This window comes from Notamacropus eugenii, chromosome 5 (genome assembly GCF_028372415.1).
Source record: "Notamacropus eugenii isolate mMacEug1 chromosome 5, mMacEug1.pri_v2, whole genome shotgun sequence".
Lineage (NCBI taxonomy): Eukaryota > Metazoa > Chordata > Mammalia > Diprotodontia > Macropodidae > Notamacropus > Notamacropus eugenii.
The window spans coordinates 232,100,627-232,119,899 of NC_092876.1; the positions used below are offsets into that span (position 1 = coordinate 232,100,627).

At 39.4% G+C, this 19,273-nt stretch overlaps 1 protein-coding gene and 1 non-coding gene across 2 annotated transcripts in view; both read left to right on the forward strand.

The window, feature by feature from the left end:
* MYO3B (myosin IIIB) overlaps positions 1-19,273 on the forward strand; it is a 630,862-nt gene that overhangs the window by 375,017 nt on the left and 236,572 nt on the right. Inside the window, exons 26-28 of the mRNA XM_072615711.1 lie at positions 8,896-9,007; positions 10,390-10,552; positions 12,231-12,311. Coding sequence (XP_072471812.1) covers positions 8,896-9,007; positions 10,390-10,552; positions 12,231-12,311 — 356 coding nt within the window. The remainder of the gene's footprint in view (positions 1-8,895; positions 9,008-10,389; positions 10,553-12,230; positions 12,312-19,273) is intronic.
* LOC140509350 (U6 spliceosomal RNA) lies at positions 11,914-12,016 on the forward strand. Its single transcript, XR_011968678.1, has one exon. It is a non-coding gene; the product is annotated as a U6 spliceosomal RNA (small nuclear RNA).

Here is a 19,273-nt window from a genome sequence, read left to right on the forward strand (position 1 = left end):
GTGTTTGTATCCCCATTGTCTGGCACATAGTGTGTGCTTAATAAAATGCTTATTGGCACATTTGTGGAAGGTACTACAACTGAAATTTTAACAGTATTAGATAGCAGTCATTATGCAGTCTCTGAATATTATTTAAACTTGTGGGACATTGAGAACTAAATCGTGAAGCAGAAAACTGGTAACAGTCTTCCAGTCAAAGAGAGTGAATATGGCTTGTGTTTAATATGGATTTATTGGAACTGAAAATCATAGTAACAATTGCTGAGAAAAGGCATAAATAAGAAAGTATATTTTAAAAGCATTTCACCTAGAAGGGCAACAAATGGTGACAAGAGAGTCAAATTAAATTGTAAGAAAATTTAATGCACTGTAGGACCCACTTTGAAAGGGTGACATTAAAACACTATCGGGCTGTAGGTTAAAACCACCACCACCACAATCAAAACCCCAACTCTTTGAAAACTTATCATTAGATCAGAACTATACAAGGATCCCATATTAGGGGAACAGATAGTGTTCTCAGAACAAAATTTCAAACTGGAAGGAGAAGAAAACCAGCATGGCTAGGGAACGATCTCATACAGACAGAGATTTGAAAGATATCTTTTAAAACATGCAGATCCTGACTGGACACCTAAAAATATGAGAGCACATGGTCCTAGATGAGGCATTAAAATTGGACATTTAAAGACAATGAAAACAATGTGCAAAACTCATAGAAGAGTGGTGTAAGCTACGTAACCTCTCCATCTCCCCCCCCCCCTTCCCCATTCACATCAGTTAGAATAACATTTCCTGAACTGTGTTTATGGAACCCTGGTGTCAGATCTGCCACATGCAAATAAAGGTTCCATTGGAAAATTGCAATGTTAGCAAATATTGAATTTGACATTATATATATATGTATAAATGATTATTGCGTATGGCAATTTTCTCATCATGAAAAATAGGCTTAATTTCCTCTATTTTCCTCTAAAATCTTTTGAACTTCTGTTTATCCCAGGAGTTTTCCATATATTTATGGATTCTGTCAGTATATTTCAAGCCCCAAATGTTTTAGGATCAAAGAAGTTTAGGAAATACTGAGTTAGAGAAACAATTAAGAAAAATAGAATCAAATTGATTATTTTCCATAGAGAACAGTCCAGGATATACTTTCCGCCATGTTCCAACAACCAAAGGGCAGCCTAATGCAGAGCATCTTGTATTCACCAAAATCCACTTATGCCCAAACATTTCCTCTCCATTCTAAATGAATTCAGTCCCTGATTTAGTGTTTCTATCTCCATCCCATTTCATGTCCTCATATGAGGGGATTTAATGTTCATGTTGATTTTTCCTCAAACATGCTAACCTCCACCTTAGTCTATCCGCTCAGTTCTCATAGCCTACTTCTTCACTCCACCTTAGTCTACATGAAAGTGACAACATCCTCCATCTTAGCATCTTCCTTTATGTGGTCAGAATCTCCTATCATTCCATCTCTGCCCATGCCTCCCTCTCCCCAAACACATTCTTCATCCTCACCAACACCTACAGTCTCTCAGAACTTTCCCTGCTCTCCCCACACTCCAATCCCTTCCCAATCTCAACATTCTAGTGAATCCAGTTCAACCCTGTACTATCTCCCGTAAGTCATCTCTTCAACACCCGTCACGTACGTTCTCTTTTGTCACTTTACGCATCCACAATCCTTATTAAGGCTCTCACCATCTTTCAACCTTTGCATTCTTTGATGCTGTTGCAATAATGTCATAGTTGGTCTCCCTGCCTCGTCTCCTCCCTATTCCAATCTATCCTCCACTCAACTGCCAGAATGATTTCCCTAAAGTAATATCTGAAACTATCAAGATCTTTTACTTCTCTTACCTCTACTATCCAGTATCTTCTGTTTGACATTTAAATCTCTTCACAACCTGACTTCTTCCTACCTTTCCCATATTCTTACATATTGCTTTCCCTCCCCCACTCTGCAATTCAGTCACATTGGCCACTCCATGTTCTGTGCATAGGACATTCTAAGTCTTTTCCCAGTGTCTTTGTACTGGGTTCTACCATGCCTGGAAAGCACTAACTCTTCTTCTCCTAGTTTTGGAATCCCTGGTTTCCTTCCAATCTAAGTTCGTCTCACCATCTGCATGAAACATTTCCCAATCTCCCTAGCTGCTTGTACAGTCTCTCCCCAAACTACTTTTTATTTATTTTGCATGGAACTGGAAATTGAAGAGAGCATGTACAAAACTGCCCTACCTTATTCCAGGAAAACACCTTGACTACCTCAGCCCTTAAGTGCTTTGAGGATTACAAAACCTCTAGCTGCTTTTAGCCACATGTGATTCAGCACTGAATGGCACTTGAGCTTGAAGATGATGAAATAATCCCCTCATTGGTGACCTGGCAGGAAGAGTCAATGCCTTAGTGAATCTTTACAGTGAATCACCTGCCCTTATTTGAACCTCTCTTCTATTTTTCATCCCAGCTACAGAACGTATGAGTTCCCTTCAAACTTTTCCTCTGAAGTTCAAAAGTTCAACCCTCTAGCCAAGGTTAGGAGAGAGAGAACTCAGTCCTTTCCTCCCCTTGAGGCAGAGGTTTATTGACTTGCCTGGATTCAAACAGCTAGTAAGTATCTGAGGCGTGATTTGAACTTGGAACTTCCTGACTCCAGGCTCAATTCTTTGTCCACTATGCCACCCAACTGCCTCAAGAAGACCTGAAATTCTGCCACTATTGGCCTTGTGACCTTAGGTCACTGGATCTCTCTGGGCCTCAGTTTCCCTATAGTAAATGAAGATAACAGTATTTTTATTACCTACATCATGGTGTTATTATGGGAATATGTTGAGATATAAAGCAATTAGACTGCCTCAAGAAGCAGCATTCTCTCAAAGACTAGATGATCACATATATCGTATGTGTAGCAGGAATTTTTGTCTCGGTGTACATTGGAGTATAGCTGCTCTTAAATTCTGTGATCCGTGATCCTGGTTTATAAACTGAATGGCATGGAAATGTCAGCAGTTAAGACCACCCACCAAAAGAAAAATAGCCTGCTCTGTGATTTCTTCGGTGTGGACATTTAATAGGTTTTCTGATAAAGATGACCGACATAAACCTGAGTTCCACTCTTTTATTCATCAAAAGCACAACTCTTTGACTCCACCCCCAGTAAAAATTTCTTCTCCCTCCTCATATTTCTTAATTTCTTTAGCAGCTGCATCCCTTTGCCTTGATCACCTTCTATGTTGTGTCATGCTGACTTTTATACAGCCTGTTCTAATAGAAAGAATGGTAGGCTTTGGGGCACAAGAGCTCAGTTGGAATCTTGGTTCTTTTGGACCACAAAAAAAATCACTTCAACTTGCCAAATCTGTTTCCTTATCAGTAAAATGATGATAACACATTCATGAGTTACTTCAGAGAATTGTTGTAAGCAAAGCACATCTTAAAGCACTCTCTAAAGCAGTGCGGTACAGCAGAACAACACAGACTCAGCAGTTAAGAGCAACACTTGGGTTCATCTTTCTATTCTGGACCTCCTCTTCTATAAAATGGAGTCAGTGGCTTCTGAAGTTGCTGTAATTCTAAATCTAAGCTTCTGTGTGAGTTACTATTATTATACCACCCTCCCCACCAAGTTTGTAAGCTCCTTGAAGACAATTGTTTTTCACTTTTGTATTACCAAAGAGTGCTCTATAAACATCTGTCAAATTGATTTTGAGTGTCAACGACTTTAACCAACTACCCTTTCTATTTCTTTTTTACATTTTTTTGTAGTATAACCACTTCCCGGTGTTCAATCTCCATCTCTATCTCTTTATTTTGAGGAAAAAAATGCAATTAAGCAAAATCATTTAACACAACAATGAAGACTGCCAGTTTTGCTCTTTCCTATAATTTAACATTCTGTCCACTCTTTTAAAAGATATTTTAGATAAAGTTTAAAAATAAATTGATGTCCATAGTGCCATTTGCAATTTTTCTAACGAATAGTCAACCTTTTCTTTACTATCAAGCATCTTGGTGGCTCATTCACAAGCTTTGTGCTGACTCCATGTCATGTTACTATGGGAATATGTTGAGATATAAAGTGATTAGACTGCCTCAAGAAGCAGCATTCTCTCAAAGACTAGATGATCACATATGTTGTATATGTAGAGGGGATTTTTGTCTCGGTGTACATTGGAATATAGCTCCAATAAATTGATGTCCATAGTGCCATTTGCAATTTTTCTAACGAATAGTCAACCTTTTCTTTACTAAAAAGCATTTTCTTGGTGGCTCATTCACAAGCTTTGTGCTGACTCCATGTCAAAGTGCTCTAACGGGTTTATCTCTCAATGAAGATTGCCTTCTCAACCATATGTCATCCTTTCACTTGCCTAAGCTTTTCAATAGCAACATCCAGGAAAGGCCTTTATGATGAATTTCTATGAACTTGAAGTTCCTATTTCCTTCCTCTGTCTGTAGTAGAAGACAACAAAAAATCTCCATAGACTGTCTAGTGTCATTTTAAAGGCCTTGTGACTACTTTTCTCCCACTTATAAGGGTATTTTTTTCTGTCCTTCAGATATTTTACTACCAAAGTTGGGTATAGTTTGTTTGAAACATAATCGGATGCTTCTCTTCTGTCCCTTTTCCTGTCAATGCTCCATCTCAAAGTGTAGTCCTCCAAAGATTTAGATACATTTTCCTGAGACTTAAAATCAAACATTTTGAACAGTAATTTTTAACAGAAATCAAATGAGATTTTTGGACAGAGATATACACTGATTTCATTATAAGGACAATGATGTACATGTTTAGACAAGGTAGCAACAAGAAAAATAGATTACTCAGACACCTGCAGCTTTTACTCCAAATTCCAAACTAATTTGAGAATGATCCCTATGTAAAAGAGTGGATGCAATATAGAAATGAGTCTTTATACTTCCCTGAATTGTCCAGGCTCCGATGACTGATTTTTCTCATAGAAAACCTTATTGACTTATTGATTGCCTGCACCAACTCCTTTGCCAAGTCAGTCTATGAGAAGAGATCCAGAAAAGACATTGCAAGTGCTCATTCTTTTGGTCAGCTCTGGACTATGAGGCTCAGTAAAGCACTTAGACTGGGATACAAAACAAGTTGTTTTTTTTTAACTATTTGGTTTGGGTCCTTTCAGGAAGACACGGCCCTGGAGCCCTAGGATGTCCTACATATCTCGTTCACCTTTGCTGTAACATCTACTAACACTGTACAGAAGAAGGGAAATGATGAAGAACATTTCGAATATCAATTGCTTTAGAAATTTTCTATTTCCTGGGTGGTTTGAAGACCTCTCTTCTCAGTTATTGTAACCTGATTCTTCTGGAGCTGAAGGCTTCCAAGCATGAACTTGATTAGCATCTCTAAATGAAAAATATGGACTCAAGTGGTGAAATCCATAATTCATTTCCCAAGACACATTAGTCTATGTGCTCATCCTTCTCACTTGGAAGTTTGAAAACTGCTAACCTCTACCACAAACCAGTCAGGACAGTCTGATATAGTCTCCCGAAGTCAGAAAGGGACCTTAGAGACTATTTAGTTCAACCTATCTTTGTATAGGAGGGTGTTGGCTCTGCTTTAAAAAACAAACAAGCAAACAACTCCTTTTCTTATCTGACACCAGGGACTTTTTCTTCTGCATCTGGTATATCCCCCATAGTGTGCAAAGTAGGTGATCAGGAAATATTTCATCATCACCAGCAACAATTATTGAGAATCTACATGTGCAAGGCTTGAATGATTGATGTATAAGCCCATGTAATGTCAAAGTCTAGTGGGATTGGGTACCCACTGGGTACCAAGTAGTCAATCAATAAATGTTTATTAAGCACTTACTACGTGCCAGGCACTGGACTGAGGGCTGGTAATAAAAGCACAAAGAATGCAAAAATGCCTATTCACAAGGAATTTACAACCTAATGGAAGAGACAAGTACATATAAAAAATATGTGCATTCTAAATATTAAAGTTATTTACAAAATAGTTAAATCTGAAGTCATTTGGTAGGGAGGACATTAGCACTTAGCATCGGGAAAGACGTCCTTCAGAATGCAATGCTTGAAACTGTGCCTTGAAGGAAGAGATTGAAGAGCCAAGGTAAGGAGGGTACAGAGCAGCCAGGTGGTACAGTGGATAAGTGCTGGGCCTGGAGTCAGGAAGACTTGTCTTTCTGATAATGTAACCTCAGGCACTTATTAGCTGTGTGGCCCTGAGCAAGTCACTTAACTCTATAAGTACTGCTATGCCAGTCATTTGAACCTGTTTGCCTCAGTTTTTTTCATCTGTAAAATGAGCTAGAGAAGGAAATGGCAAATCACTGTAGAATCTTTGTCAAGGAAACCCCAAATAGGGTCACAAATAGTCAAACACAACTGAATGCCAACAACAAAAAAGATGGAGTACATTCCAGGAGTCTAGAGTGGCCAGTGCAAATGCACAGAAATGGAGATGGAGTGTCATATTCTAGATTACAGTCTCAATTTAACTACTGATTTTGCATGCCTCAGGCATTCTGTGCTTGGGTTGTCTGTCACAGACATCACCTCCCTCCCCATATACTCTTTCACACACCCTTTTCCACTAGAGATACTTACCTTTCCACCATCCCCAAAATCAGATCCCACCAGGCTGTGACAGGGAAACCGTACTGAGCTATAACAGTAGGGAGCTAGAGAGGAGGCAGGGCAAGGGAATCTGCTGATGTCCTTCCTGCTGAGGAGGGGCAGAGGCCGACAGCTGGCTTCTACTGCTCCTCCTCCACCCCCCTAGGTTCCAGAAGCCATCTGTCTCAGTAGGCCACTGGGCATTGGCCCAGATGCCCTGTGGCTTTGCTCAAGCCTACCCACTAGAGTCTCTGCACCAGAATGTCTTGCCATTTCCTCGCAAAGGTGGAAGTGGGGATATCTTAGAGATTGGAAAGGTTCCCAAGAGTCTCTGAACGCAAATATGTCCAAGGAGTCTGGCAGTAAACTTAAACTTCTAAAAAATATGTCTCTTAGATCTGAGCTAAAAGGTTAAGTCTTGGGTACCAATCAATTATCTCTCAGGACAATGATATGAGAGTGGGAAGGGTAAGTGAATGGGTTTTTACATTTTTTATTTAAGTGGAAGCAGCTCTCTATTTAAGTGTAACCCAAAGGTAAAAGATGTGTGTGTGTATGTGTGTGTGTGTGTGTGTGTGTGAGAGAGAGAGAGAGAGAGAAAGAGAGAGAGAGAGAGAGAGAGGGAGAGAGAGAGAGAGAGGACAGAAAAATCCTCTTGGCAAGGAAATTCAGCTCATTTTTAAGCTTCCAAGGGGTTAAATTTATTATACATGGCAGCAAAGAGGAAAGGAGGAAAGCATCCTTGAAAAGAAAAAAATGATAGCTAGGTTTCTTACAGTGATAATATGTTGAAGACGTTTTGTTTTGTTTTTAAATAAAAATGGAAAATTTCCTTGAATTATTCTTTGAATTAAAAATAAAAACTGACCTGAAGGTTCAGAAGTTCACTAAAACAAGTCCATAAAAACAAGAGAACTGAAATGCTGGTATCATGAAAATAAATATATTTACACAAAGTATTATTCCTTAAATATAGGTACTGTTTTGCAGATAGTGTTTGTTGTATTATGATAGTCTTCATAAATTCTGCATTGCCTACAAATTATTGCAAAGATCATTGAAAATAGGCACAGTAAAATTAAAGATTATTTTGAAAATAGTAATACTGTAGCATTATAAAATTATAACTTGGAGGACTAGTTCCTATCTTCACTGATAGATGTGGAGGGAATTTTCTTTTAGGGAGTTCCAACATCAGGAAAATCATAGGTTCAGTTCCCCAACCCCCACAGAAGAAATGCAGTACCATTTCCTTCCTTCCTTCCTTCCTTCCTTCCTTCCTTCCTTCCTTCCTTCCTTCCTTCCTTCCTTCCTTCCTTCCTTCCTTCCTTCCTTCCTTCCTTCCTTCCTTCTTTCTCTCCCTCTAGCCACCTAGACTAGAAGTTTAGCCCTGGAGCTTTGACCTGCTCCATTTCCGACTTGAGACAATTGATACTTCTTTAGGCAACCAGGTAGCCCACACTCCCAAGAGGCTTATTCTATTAATGCTCAGCTTAGTGTGAATACCTAATTGGCATAGCCCATTTACCTCAGCACTCCAAAGAGTAACCATCAGACAGCTTCAGCCTCCCCAGTAGTGGGACTTACCACCATCATTTTCAGTGTTTACTTTTAACATATAAGTTGCCTAGCATCCAGATTGGAATTCTATGAGACAGAAATTATTTAGCTTTGCATTCAAAAGAAGCTGTTATCCACTATTTTTGTACTGCATATTCAATATGAAATCCAAATCAGCATAAAATCATAGCCAGCAGAATAACAAATTTAGTTAACTTGGGGGAAAAGGATCCAGATCTGTGATTTCATGGGAATCAGAACTCCAGATGAGAAATCCCTATAGTAAAGCAAAGGAGCAACTGTTGTGAAATTCATAGCCATGAAGTTGCCTGGGCTAGTAAGAAGTTAAGTGACTGGCTCAGGGGCACCAGGAGCCATTTGGTGCCGCCTGGACTAGATCCCAGTTCATTCTGACTGAAGCAAATACTCTCTCTGACGTGCTGTACTGCCTCTCATTCAACTAAAAGCTAAATGAAACATTATAGCAAAATCTCAAGGACCTGGGAAGTATAAACCATATATTTCTTCTTACCCACTGAAACATTATCATCTTCAAAGTAATATGTGACACATTATTATGGTATGCAGAAGCTCCGCTAATAATAAACAGACCATAGAGTGTTATGTGTCCATCACAGTCCTATTTCACTGCATTCAAAGACCCAGAAACATGTATCTAATTGCTCTCTCTTTGCCTCATAGGTACTATTACTTGGCATTCAGAGCACATCCGTCACCACTTGCTAACAAAGAAAGTTGCATTGCTATCTTGGAAAAGTCCAAACTAGACCACTGGATATTGGGGAAAACGAAGGTAATTTTTTTCTTTGCTTTTCAGGATATCAATCACCATTCTGTCATAAGTGTTTGCCATCTTCTCTGAAGGTTCTGTTAAACAAATGACCTGAATGACTGTGAGCCCTGCCTGTGGCTTAGTAAGCAGCATCTTAATTCAGAGATGACTTTTGGTACTTTTGGTCAAGTATGGCAGGATCTCAAATGTGAGAGGGTGATGCTTCCTGTCTGTTGCACATCCTCAAGGGCAAGGACTGTTTTCTTTCTTTTGTGTCTTTATATCTCCAGTGCCTTGAATGTAATCAGTACCTAATAATTATTAAATGTAGAAATTTAACTGAATTGAACATGGAGTTATAAAGCAATTGGATATTTTTTAAATGTCTTTTCCAGTTTTTCTTATGCTCCTGCCTATGTCTTACCTTTATTAGACATGCCATTAATGTCAATGACAGTGATCAAACTATTTTTTAAAAATATGAATGTGGAAGGAAAGGACATGTAGCTATATTATTCAATAATAGGTATTATACATGCCTTAACTAAGTTCCCCCAATGTATTTCATCCTTCAGTAATTATTTCATTTGGTGTTACTATCTCTTTTCTATGGAATGCCATCTTTAAATTGCTGACCACAAACTGTCCCAAGGATCCAGTTTGAACATACGCATTGACATACTCTTGTTATTCAGGGTTCTGAAGATCTCATTTGTGAATGACACAGGTCCCTTCCTTCTCCCTTCTTTTTTTCTGCTGGCCTCTAAGCTGCTTCTGTTTGGTAGCACTTCCAGCAGAGGGTGTGCAGGGTCAGAGAGATGAGAAAAAGTCTCAAAGCTGGTCATAGCTCAAGTAAAAGCTGTAACGGGAGAGAAAATCAGTCATTGGCTGAACTGAGGCTCAGGGGTTATCTTTTGTTTTCTCTTGCCCATATTATACTTGCTTCCTGTTATTGCACATATTCAAGGATAAGCTGCCCTTTCCAAATGGAGTGTATTAGAATACTCTAAATAAGTCACCTGTGTAATGAGAATAATGAAAAGAAGGGAGTTACTATTACCCAATGTGGCAACACCTATGTTTCGAAGGTTAAACTAATGACAGGATGCTTTGGCTTTTTTCTCCCACAGATGATTATTTGTTTGATTTCTGATTGTCCTGATTACAGGGCAGCAAAGGCTTCCTAGTGATGAAGCTACTCATATTTCTATTTAGAGTCTTGTGTGGTAGAGTGTCATGTTTTCTTTTCATGCCTATGTGGATATAATATGGTGCTTAGCAGAGGGCTTGGCACGTAATTCCTTTTTAAAAAGAAATTTTTGTAATTAAAACATTTTTTTTCATAAAACTTCTTAATAAATACTTGTTGACTTAACTAATACTGAAATTGTTGTTTGTTTCAGGTTTTTCTCAAGTATTACCACATAGAGCAGTTAAATTTGCTACTTCGAGAAGTTATAGGCAGGGTGGTGGTCATACAGGCTTATGTCAAGGGGTGGCTTGGAGCTAGGAGATATAAGCGAGTTAAAGAGAACAGAGAAAAATGCGCTGTCACCATCCAGTCAGGTAAATGTGCTTATTTGCTCTCTCCTTTACTGGGTTGGCATTTCAAGTTGTGAAGTTGTCTGCTAATCACCCAAAGCTTGACTCAGGGGTGGGGAACCTGCAAGCTTGAGGCCACATGTGGCCCATAGGGCTACATTTGAGGTCCTAGAGGGCCATACATGGCCTCAAGGTTGAAGGTTCCCCATCCCTGGCTTGGTCTAACAGTGTCTGTGCAACTAGAGTAATAACCCTCAGTGTCATTTTTTTCTCCCTAACTAAAACAGACACATTTTATCACCAGATTATCCACTGTATAACTGGGGTAACATCCTGGCTTCAATGTTTTTACCTTTATGGACAGTATAAACCATGGAAGAAATATATTAGTTGTGCAGATCTTTCAGTCCACTGCCACTCATCTCCTTTTGAATGTAGAATGAAAGCCTCCTGTGGGGGAGGGGGGGAGAGAGAGAGAGAGAGTGGCTGTCTGAGATGCCACAGGCTGGGCTGGTCTAAGTTTGAAAAGAGCAATGATGGGTAATGTGGGTGTTTTTTTGCATGGAGATATCCCCAGCCTCTAGCATGGTGTCTGACAAATTAATTAAAACATTTTTATTGAATGGAATGGAGTATTTTTCATTAATGATACAGACAGCATTTGAGTGAATAAGTTTTGTTATTATTATCATGGATAATTTTCCTCATTCCTTGGGGAAAGTGCTGGACCTTGGACATGTATTTCTATTCATTTTATGCCCCCATGCACCTTATTCATAATACCCAGGATTCCATTGTTCAGCAACCTAGAGCCAGTAATTGTGACAGTTATACAGACGAGTGCTTAAGCTGAGAGGAAGCTGTTCCCCACTTTCATTTTAGGCAGTTTTAATTCTACTCCCTGATGTCTGGAAAATGCAAACTATCCTTCTCAAATCCCTCCCTTTTCCATTTTTTCCCTGGTCTCTCTTCATTCTTTCTCTTTCCCTTTTTTCTCCAACTTCCTTCTCTCCCATTATTTTCTTCCATATGTTTCTCTTTCCCTTAGCTTTCCTTTTTGTCCCTCTTTTCCCAAATTCAAAGGGACAAAAGAGAGTTACCCCAGTATCCCAATACCAAACCTCCACCAATCCCAAGCTTTAAAGATGCCTTGTGTGATAGATTGTACGATAAGAGATCTTGGTACCTCTAATCTTATCCCCAAGTGATGAGATAAATGCTTAGAACTCTCCAAGTGACTAGAGTTGTTTACTTCCTCAACCCAGTTTCTTGGAAGGAGAAGCTTCAGGAAGGAATCCTATCCTGGAAATGACAACATCAGAACTAGGGTACTACAGTTGCTCATGAACTAGTGTTTATTCTATGTGAACAAAAGACAATGGGGAGTGCTCAGTTTTTAGCATATCCCCTGAAAATGGAAGGTTACAGAGGTTAGCATGGCCTCTCCATGAGGATGGCATATAGTATTATAAAACATTCCATATTTTTTAATCACAAGGTAGAATTCTAGGAGCAAGGGACTCATTGGAACAATTGACAATGTAAAAGGGAAGGGCGTCGATATAAAGAAGGGGGAGAGGAAAAGTATAAGAGGAAAAGAGAGTGGAGCGAGGTAGAAGATTTTAAAAAATCAGCCAATCTCAACAGTATAGAACTTTCTTAAATTAATGTCATTCCCAGCACATGGTTTTTGTATTTTTAGCCTGGAGAGGATATGATGCTCGCAGGAAGTTTAAGAAAATAAGCAACAGAAGAAGTGAGGCTGCTGTTCACATTCAAGCAGGTAATTAAAACATCATTTGCATGGTTCTAGTCCCTATGTTGAAATTTCAGGCAAAACTCAATATTGGTGCTTTGGCCAGAGGGTCACAGGATTTAGAGCTGGAATGGGTCCATGGAGACCATCTAATGCATTGCCGCTGCATGCCCCCCCACCCCACTCTCTCCCCCAGCAGCTCCTTCTGTCTATCACAAAGGCAGAATGATTAGGGGATTTCTCTTAACAAAATGAATCCCTGAAAGCCCAGCTCTCATAGTTAAAGCTCTCTGGCTCATTTCACTACTGTGTACTAGCTCCTCTGGGCTCTCGGAGGGTTAAGTATGACATGCCTTTGGTGGCACAGCTTGGCTGGGGCTGCCTGGGAAGAGCCAATCCTGGCTGCTGGGTTCATCTATTCCTTCCCTGGCTCCCTTGTCATTTTGATCTTCTACAAAACATCAATGCCTACTGCTGCTGTTAAGGTTGTTCCTGCCAGATTGGTCTCTTTCCCTGGACCAAGACTGTAAGCACTTCTCTTTATCTAAACCTGACTATGCTTAATTGAGGATCTTGAAGAAATATTCCCTAGAGTGCTACTGGAGTCTCCTGGAGAGCTTGAAATTAGAAACTGAATGGAACATAAGTGACCAGTCCAGTGAACGCAGCAGTAAGGGATATTGTTTTAGCTACTACCAACCTGAAGCAAAGTTGAAAAGCAACCATAAATATGATATCTCTACCTAGAATCCAAGCAGGGTAAAGTTCAAGATCCCAGGGAAGCTCTACCTTTGACCCAGGAAGTCTCTCACCATAGGACCATAGCTTCTATTTGACTTCTTGATATCTTCATTCACAACCAAAATATTTGGAGGTGGGGGGGGGGGGATAATTTAAAAGTAAATTTAATTTTTTAAACAGATCCTCTTCCCCTATTCTTCCTCTTCTTCTCTTCTCCACTTCCTACCCCAAAGAACTCTGGGCTTTACCACTTCAAAGGATTAGGCAGAAGAATGTAAATTCTACTTCCAGAATAAGAAAGGGAGGTTGGAGTTTATACAGCCCCCAATCTCCTGACACACACATACACAGACTGTCTCCTTGTTAGAAAGAGATACTGTACTGATTTCTGGTTGGCCAAGAGCCCAACATGTGTTTTAAAATATAAACTTAAAGCTTAGATGTTGAAAATCCACTACAAAGCTCACTTGTCAGTATATAGAAATCATAAGCCAAATTCTACTAAATTCTGAAAACTCGGTTGTATGTTTTAACTTTGCAGGTTTATCCAGTTATGTCCGTACTGTTGTACGAAGGTCCATAGCAAGTAGTTTACTGTTATATCACATTTTACTCTATAGTTCATAGCTCTCTGGAGTAGATGTCATAGGAGTGCACATTTTGTGAAAATAAAATAAGAAAGCTTAAATGTCTTTAGTCCTCCAATCCTCTTCTATCAAGGAGCATCACCTGAGTGAATCTATGTTATATATCCTGTGGGTTAGCCATGCATGTGGGAGGAAAAATCTTAGGGGTTGGGCAGAGCCCTCCTGTCATCACCAGTAGAACTCATGGCCAACCATCTGGACAAGCTAACAGGATGAGTTGAAAACAATAAGATGAAATTTAGTGGGAATAAATGCAAAGTATATTATTTGAGCAAAAAAAACCCCAACTGTACAAATGCAAGATGTTTTGGCTAGGCAACAGTTCATGTAAAAAAAAAGATTGTAGTGAACTGAAAGTTTACTAGGAGTCAATATTAGGAAATGGTAGCCAAGAAATCTAATGAGACTACATTTTGCACTAACAAAAGCATCATATCCAGAAGGAAGGATTCCTTCTGCACTTTACCACCATACATATAGTATTATGTTCATTTGTGGAAATTATATTTTAAGAAAGACCATGGCAAATTAGAGCGTGCATTTCTCCTGATAAAATATCCTTGAAAGTAGGGACTGTTTTGTTTTTATCCCTGATCCCTTAGGACAGTATCAGTCACATGGTAAGCACTTAATAAATATTTATTGATTAACTGATTGATATCTAGAGGAGTGTGACCAGGATGGCAAAGATACTTAGAACTATGTCACAGCAAGGTAAGATTGAAGGAATTGGGAAGGTTTAGGCAAGAGAAGAGAAGAAAAGAAAAGAGAAGAGAGAAGAGAATCCTATGATATCTGTCTTCCATTGTCAAAAGGGCCATCACATAGAAGGATTTTAATGCAAGAAGGAAGCTTAGAAACTGAAGTCCAGAGAAATTGGGTGAGTTGCCCAAGGTATACAGGTAATAAATGACAGTCGGGATTCCAGTGAGAACCTTTTGATCTGGTCCCATTTCACTTGCCCTCAGAAGGGAGAGCATAAGCCCAGAGGGAAGTTATAGAAAAGCAGATTTCAACTCTGGGTAAGGAGAGCTCGCCTAATAGCTGGTAATATGACAAAGGGGAATGAGTCATCTATATAGGTTATGAGTTCCACATCAATGGAGATAGACAAACAAAGTCTGATTGACCAATTATTAGGAATGTCATGGTGGTGGGTAGGGAAGATTCTGTTTAGTTATGAGTTAGACTGGATGACCTCTGAGGTGCCTTCTACTTCTAACAGTTTATCATTCTAAGTCTTTTAAGGAATTTTGGTATTCAGAAATAGTGACAGACTATAACCCTTGATACCTGATTATGTCTTGCCACTGGACTCTGATGACTCTGGAGGAGAGAGTGAGATTGATGACTTTCCACAGCTCTGCCTCACTTAAATCCAATCCATTCGTAAATCAAAACTTCACCATCTGATATCATTGGTCCTCTTCAAGAATGAAGAATGAACAATTCCCTGCATGGCCAGTAGACCTTACTAAAAAAGCAATGCAGAGGCAAATGGGATTTGCCTTCTGAAATACCAGAATTAAGAATTAGCACACCATTTTGGTGCTGGCTCTTCCTTGGACTTATTAGATGTATGACCTTAGGCAAAACACTTAATTTCTCTGAGCTTCAGTCTCCTCATGTATGTAATGGAGAGAAATTATGTTTGCATATTTACCACAGGGTGTTAAGTTATACATGTTAGTTAAAATGTGTAAAAATACTTTCTAGTCATAAAGATGAATAGCTTTTAGCAGTAGCAAAGTTCAGCAGTATTTAGGAGAGGGATGTCTGAAATTCTAAGGAGCATTCAATTTGCAAACTTCCTCCTCCTCCTCACAGGATTTTAGGATCATAGCACTAAAGCTAGAAGGTATCTCAAAGCCCATCCAGATGAGGCAGTCAAGTGACTTATCCAAGGTCATACAGGTCAGACACATCAGAAACAGGACTTTAAGCCAGGGGCTTATTTTCAGATTATACATATTTTAGTATTTCTCTTAAAGGTCTAACTGATTTTTGTTTTGTTGGCTTTGCAAAGTGTCACCTACTAACTGTGAATCCCTGATCGTTATTTTGCGCCATTACATCTCAGGGTAGCTCAGGTCTCCAGCCAAAACTGGTCCCTTGCTTTTAAAAGCCTCTGGCAAGAGACTAAGGGGTGTTATTATAGCACAAAGATATGTTTTCTGAGTTCTTTCTTTAATTTATTATTTTTAAAACAAACCACTGAATTTGAAATTTAGATGCCGTGGGATTTATTTGTTGTATTTCCAATTCTGCCCCCCTCCCCCAAATATTTCTTTTTTCCATGGTATCACTAAGATATGCTGTATGTTTTTTAAGGAGCAGTACTTGAAATTTAGGAAGCATTTGGCTTACATGTTTCTACAGAACAGCGCATATTGAAATTTGTTTTCCTTTCATCTCCTTCCCAATAAAAGCAGCAGTAAGGCTTATCCCTTTAGCTTCCTCAGGACTTCCTTTCAGAATTCCCGACCTATTACAGCACATTCACATACCAGAAACAAGATGCCTTTTCATGCTGTCAACCTTTTTCATCTGAAATGTAAATTAATTCTTGCTGGTGTGCCTTGACAGAGATCAAAGTAGGGGTATTAACCTTACTGGGCCTTCTCCTCATCAGAATCAGTTCCAAGGACTGGGAGGTTGGTGCTAAGAAGTCTATGTTCCCTGTTATCTGTGGCCCTCCTCCAGGCAGGCCTCTGTCTACAAGTCCACATTTCAAAGGCTCCGATTCCTTTTGTAAATGACCTTATCATTACTTTAAACTGTGTGGAAAAAAAAATTATTTGCCTGAATAATTCTTGAGGGATTATCCTGCTCATTTTAATTGAGGGCCACTTCATTCAGATTCCTGGATATCATTTAAGTGGTTCTGACAGCAAGGGATCCTACAGTGACAGAAAGGGGGAAACACAACTCCTGATTGGAAACCCCTGACTTGCTTAGATTGTTCATTTCTTGCCTGTCAGTCTTTGAGGTAGGCCACATTTGCATTTTTAAAATAAACAGATGCCTTTCAAATACATGAGCTGGTGGTCTGGAGATCTCTGTGGGCCCAAACAGCTCACCATCCATTGATCAAATGTTGGAAGAAAAAACAAACTGAAAAAAATACCCAGTATACATGAGGATACATTTCCTATGTGTATAATGTTACACCAACAATGAAAGGCTTTTATGAGAGAAAGGAAGGGGGGAGGACTTTGTGAAAGTGTAACATTTTATGAGTTCCAAACTTAAAAAAAAAAGTTTTAATGTCACTTTGGCCAGAAGCCTCTTGTTTTATTGTATAGTTATTTCTTAGTACTGTGCCACCTTTCTATGGATCTACCACTGGAAAAGGAACAAACCAACCTGTCTAAACACTAAATAATTTAAAAAATATCCCTGAGCAAAAGAAATCAAAATGTACGTGTGACATTTTTAGCGTTAAAATGTTAGGCATTGAGGATAAAAGCTGTTAGTTATCCATGGTTCCATTACTGATGGAGCTTTTATTAAAAACCACCAAATTGCAGAACACTGATAATAGATTAACTATTAAACTGAAAATGCCTATTTTGCTTTCTGAATAATAATAAAGCAAGCAGACCAAGGGAGACAAAGAGAGTCTGTTCTTCTGGGTATTTTTTTTTTTAATTTTACATACTCATTGGCATTAAAACTGTCCCCATAATACAACATCTTTTTGAAAAATTAGAGCAGCCAAACTGGTGGTCTGATGGGAGGGGAAAGGCTATCTCATAGATAATGTCATTAACCCCCAGGGTTGCGAAGGGAATTTCAAATAACCTTACCCTAGGTTTGTTTCTTCAAGCCTGCCCCGTTCCCATTCCAGTCTGCCATCGCTACCCCCCAATCATCTCTCTCTCTCTCTCCCTCCCTCCCTCCCTCCCTCCCTCCCTCCCTCCCTCCCTCCCTCTCTCTCTCTCTCTCTCTCTCTCTCTCTCTCTCTCTCTCTCTCTCTCTCTCTCTCTCTCTCACACACACACACACACACACAAGGAAAGTATAACAGGAAGAGGCAATTGGTTTACAGCACATTCTTATCTAATTGCTTTAGTACTGTGGAAATGTGTTGTTTTCCCTTTCCCTCCTGTCCTCTGATCTTTCCTTTCCCTCTCCCTGACTAAAAACCAGATGTTATCAGAATATAACCCAGGGCATTTTCAATGATGGTTGATTTCCCTTCTGGCCAGCTGGAGTTGAGGTGCTCTAGGGGACCAAAGTAGGTAGGCTCTGCATCAGACAGAGAGAAGTCTGTTTTTTTTAACATGGGAGCAAGTATATGCTATGGGGCCAAATCAGTGGCCCCTTCAAACCACCAGTTTAATCTATTACATATGAATCTTCATTTGCTTCTCACATTTCAGCCAAACTAACCTACTTGTTTCCCTTCCATCTTCAGCCTCACTCCCCCAGAATCCTTAGCTTCCTTCAAAGCTCAGTTCTAGGGCTCCCTCCTCAAGGAAGTCGATCCTGCTCTCTCCATTACTAGTGCCCTTCCCTAGAAATTACTTTATCTAGGTTTTTATTTTGCATTTAATTTTCTGTATATGTGTTGTTTCTTCCCCCTCGTCTTAATCTCTACCAAGAGATTATAAATTCCTTGAAGGGCAGGGACCATTTCATTATTTAGTCTTTCATTTATTGAATCCTTATTCTCTTCCTTCTCCCCAAGTTTTTCTCTCTTTTTAAAATTTTCTTCTCTCTTTCTCTTTTTTATCTCATTCTTGAGAAAAACATTTTTTTGCCTAGAACACAGCAGGTATTTAATAAATGTGTGAATGATTATGAATTTCAGTCATTTGGAAGAGGTTGTTATAGCTAATCAGGGCTGCTCTAAATGCTGCTCCCAAAGGTAGAAAATCACAATCCACATTCACAAATGCCTTGTGCTGAATTTTAGGCTATGCTCCTCATAGACATTTTTTTTTCATCCTAGAAGAGTCTGATTTAGTCAATAATGTATCTGGGAAGCCAGTCCTGATTCACTACTGATTATAAGAGCACACACTTTTTAATGTTTGATGGAGCCTTGGCCTTTAAACTATCTTCAGTGAAAGACCTCCAAGCCTTTTCTGCTCTTAAAAGAAATTCCCTTTTTCACATTATTTGTAAGAACACTACAAACAGGTAGTAGCATTTGGGACTAGATTTCCAGAAACAGCACTAGGCCTGGAGGGCCAACAACAGCCCTAAGATAGGTATGTTTAAATCAGTTCCTCAGTTTCTCCATTGGCAAAATGGAGGTAACAAAACCTGACCCACCTCAGGGGGATAATGTGTGGAGAGAGGAGGTGATATGTCTGAAAGTACTTTGGAAGAAGCTACTGTAGAAATCCAAACCCAATATTAATAATAAAAAGCACTTGCCCACATGAAACACACCACAAGCCTCATGCTTCTGGTAGGCTAAGGGCTGCTATGCACATTTCCTATCCAGAAAATAAGTGTGTTCCAAAGAACATATGACCACAAGGCTGACAGGACCCAGAATGTCAGTAAGCATTGCTGGCTGGAAGAAGGGAGCAAACGGGGTTGGCCTTAACTAATTCACAGAGTGGCTAGGCACTGACCCTGTAAGCA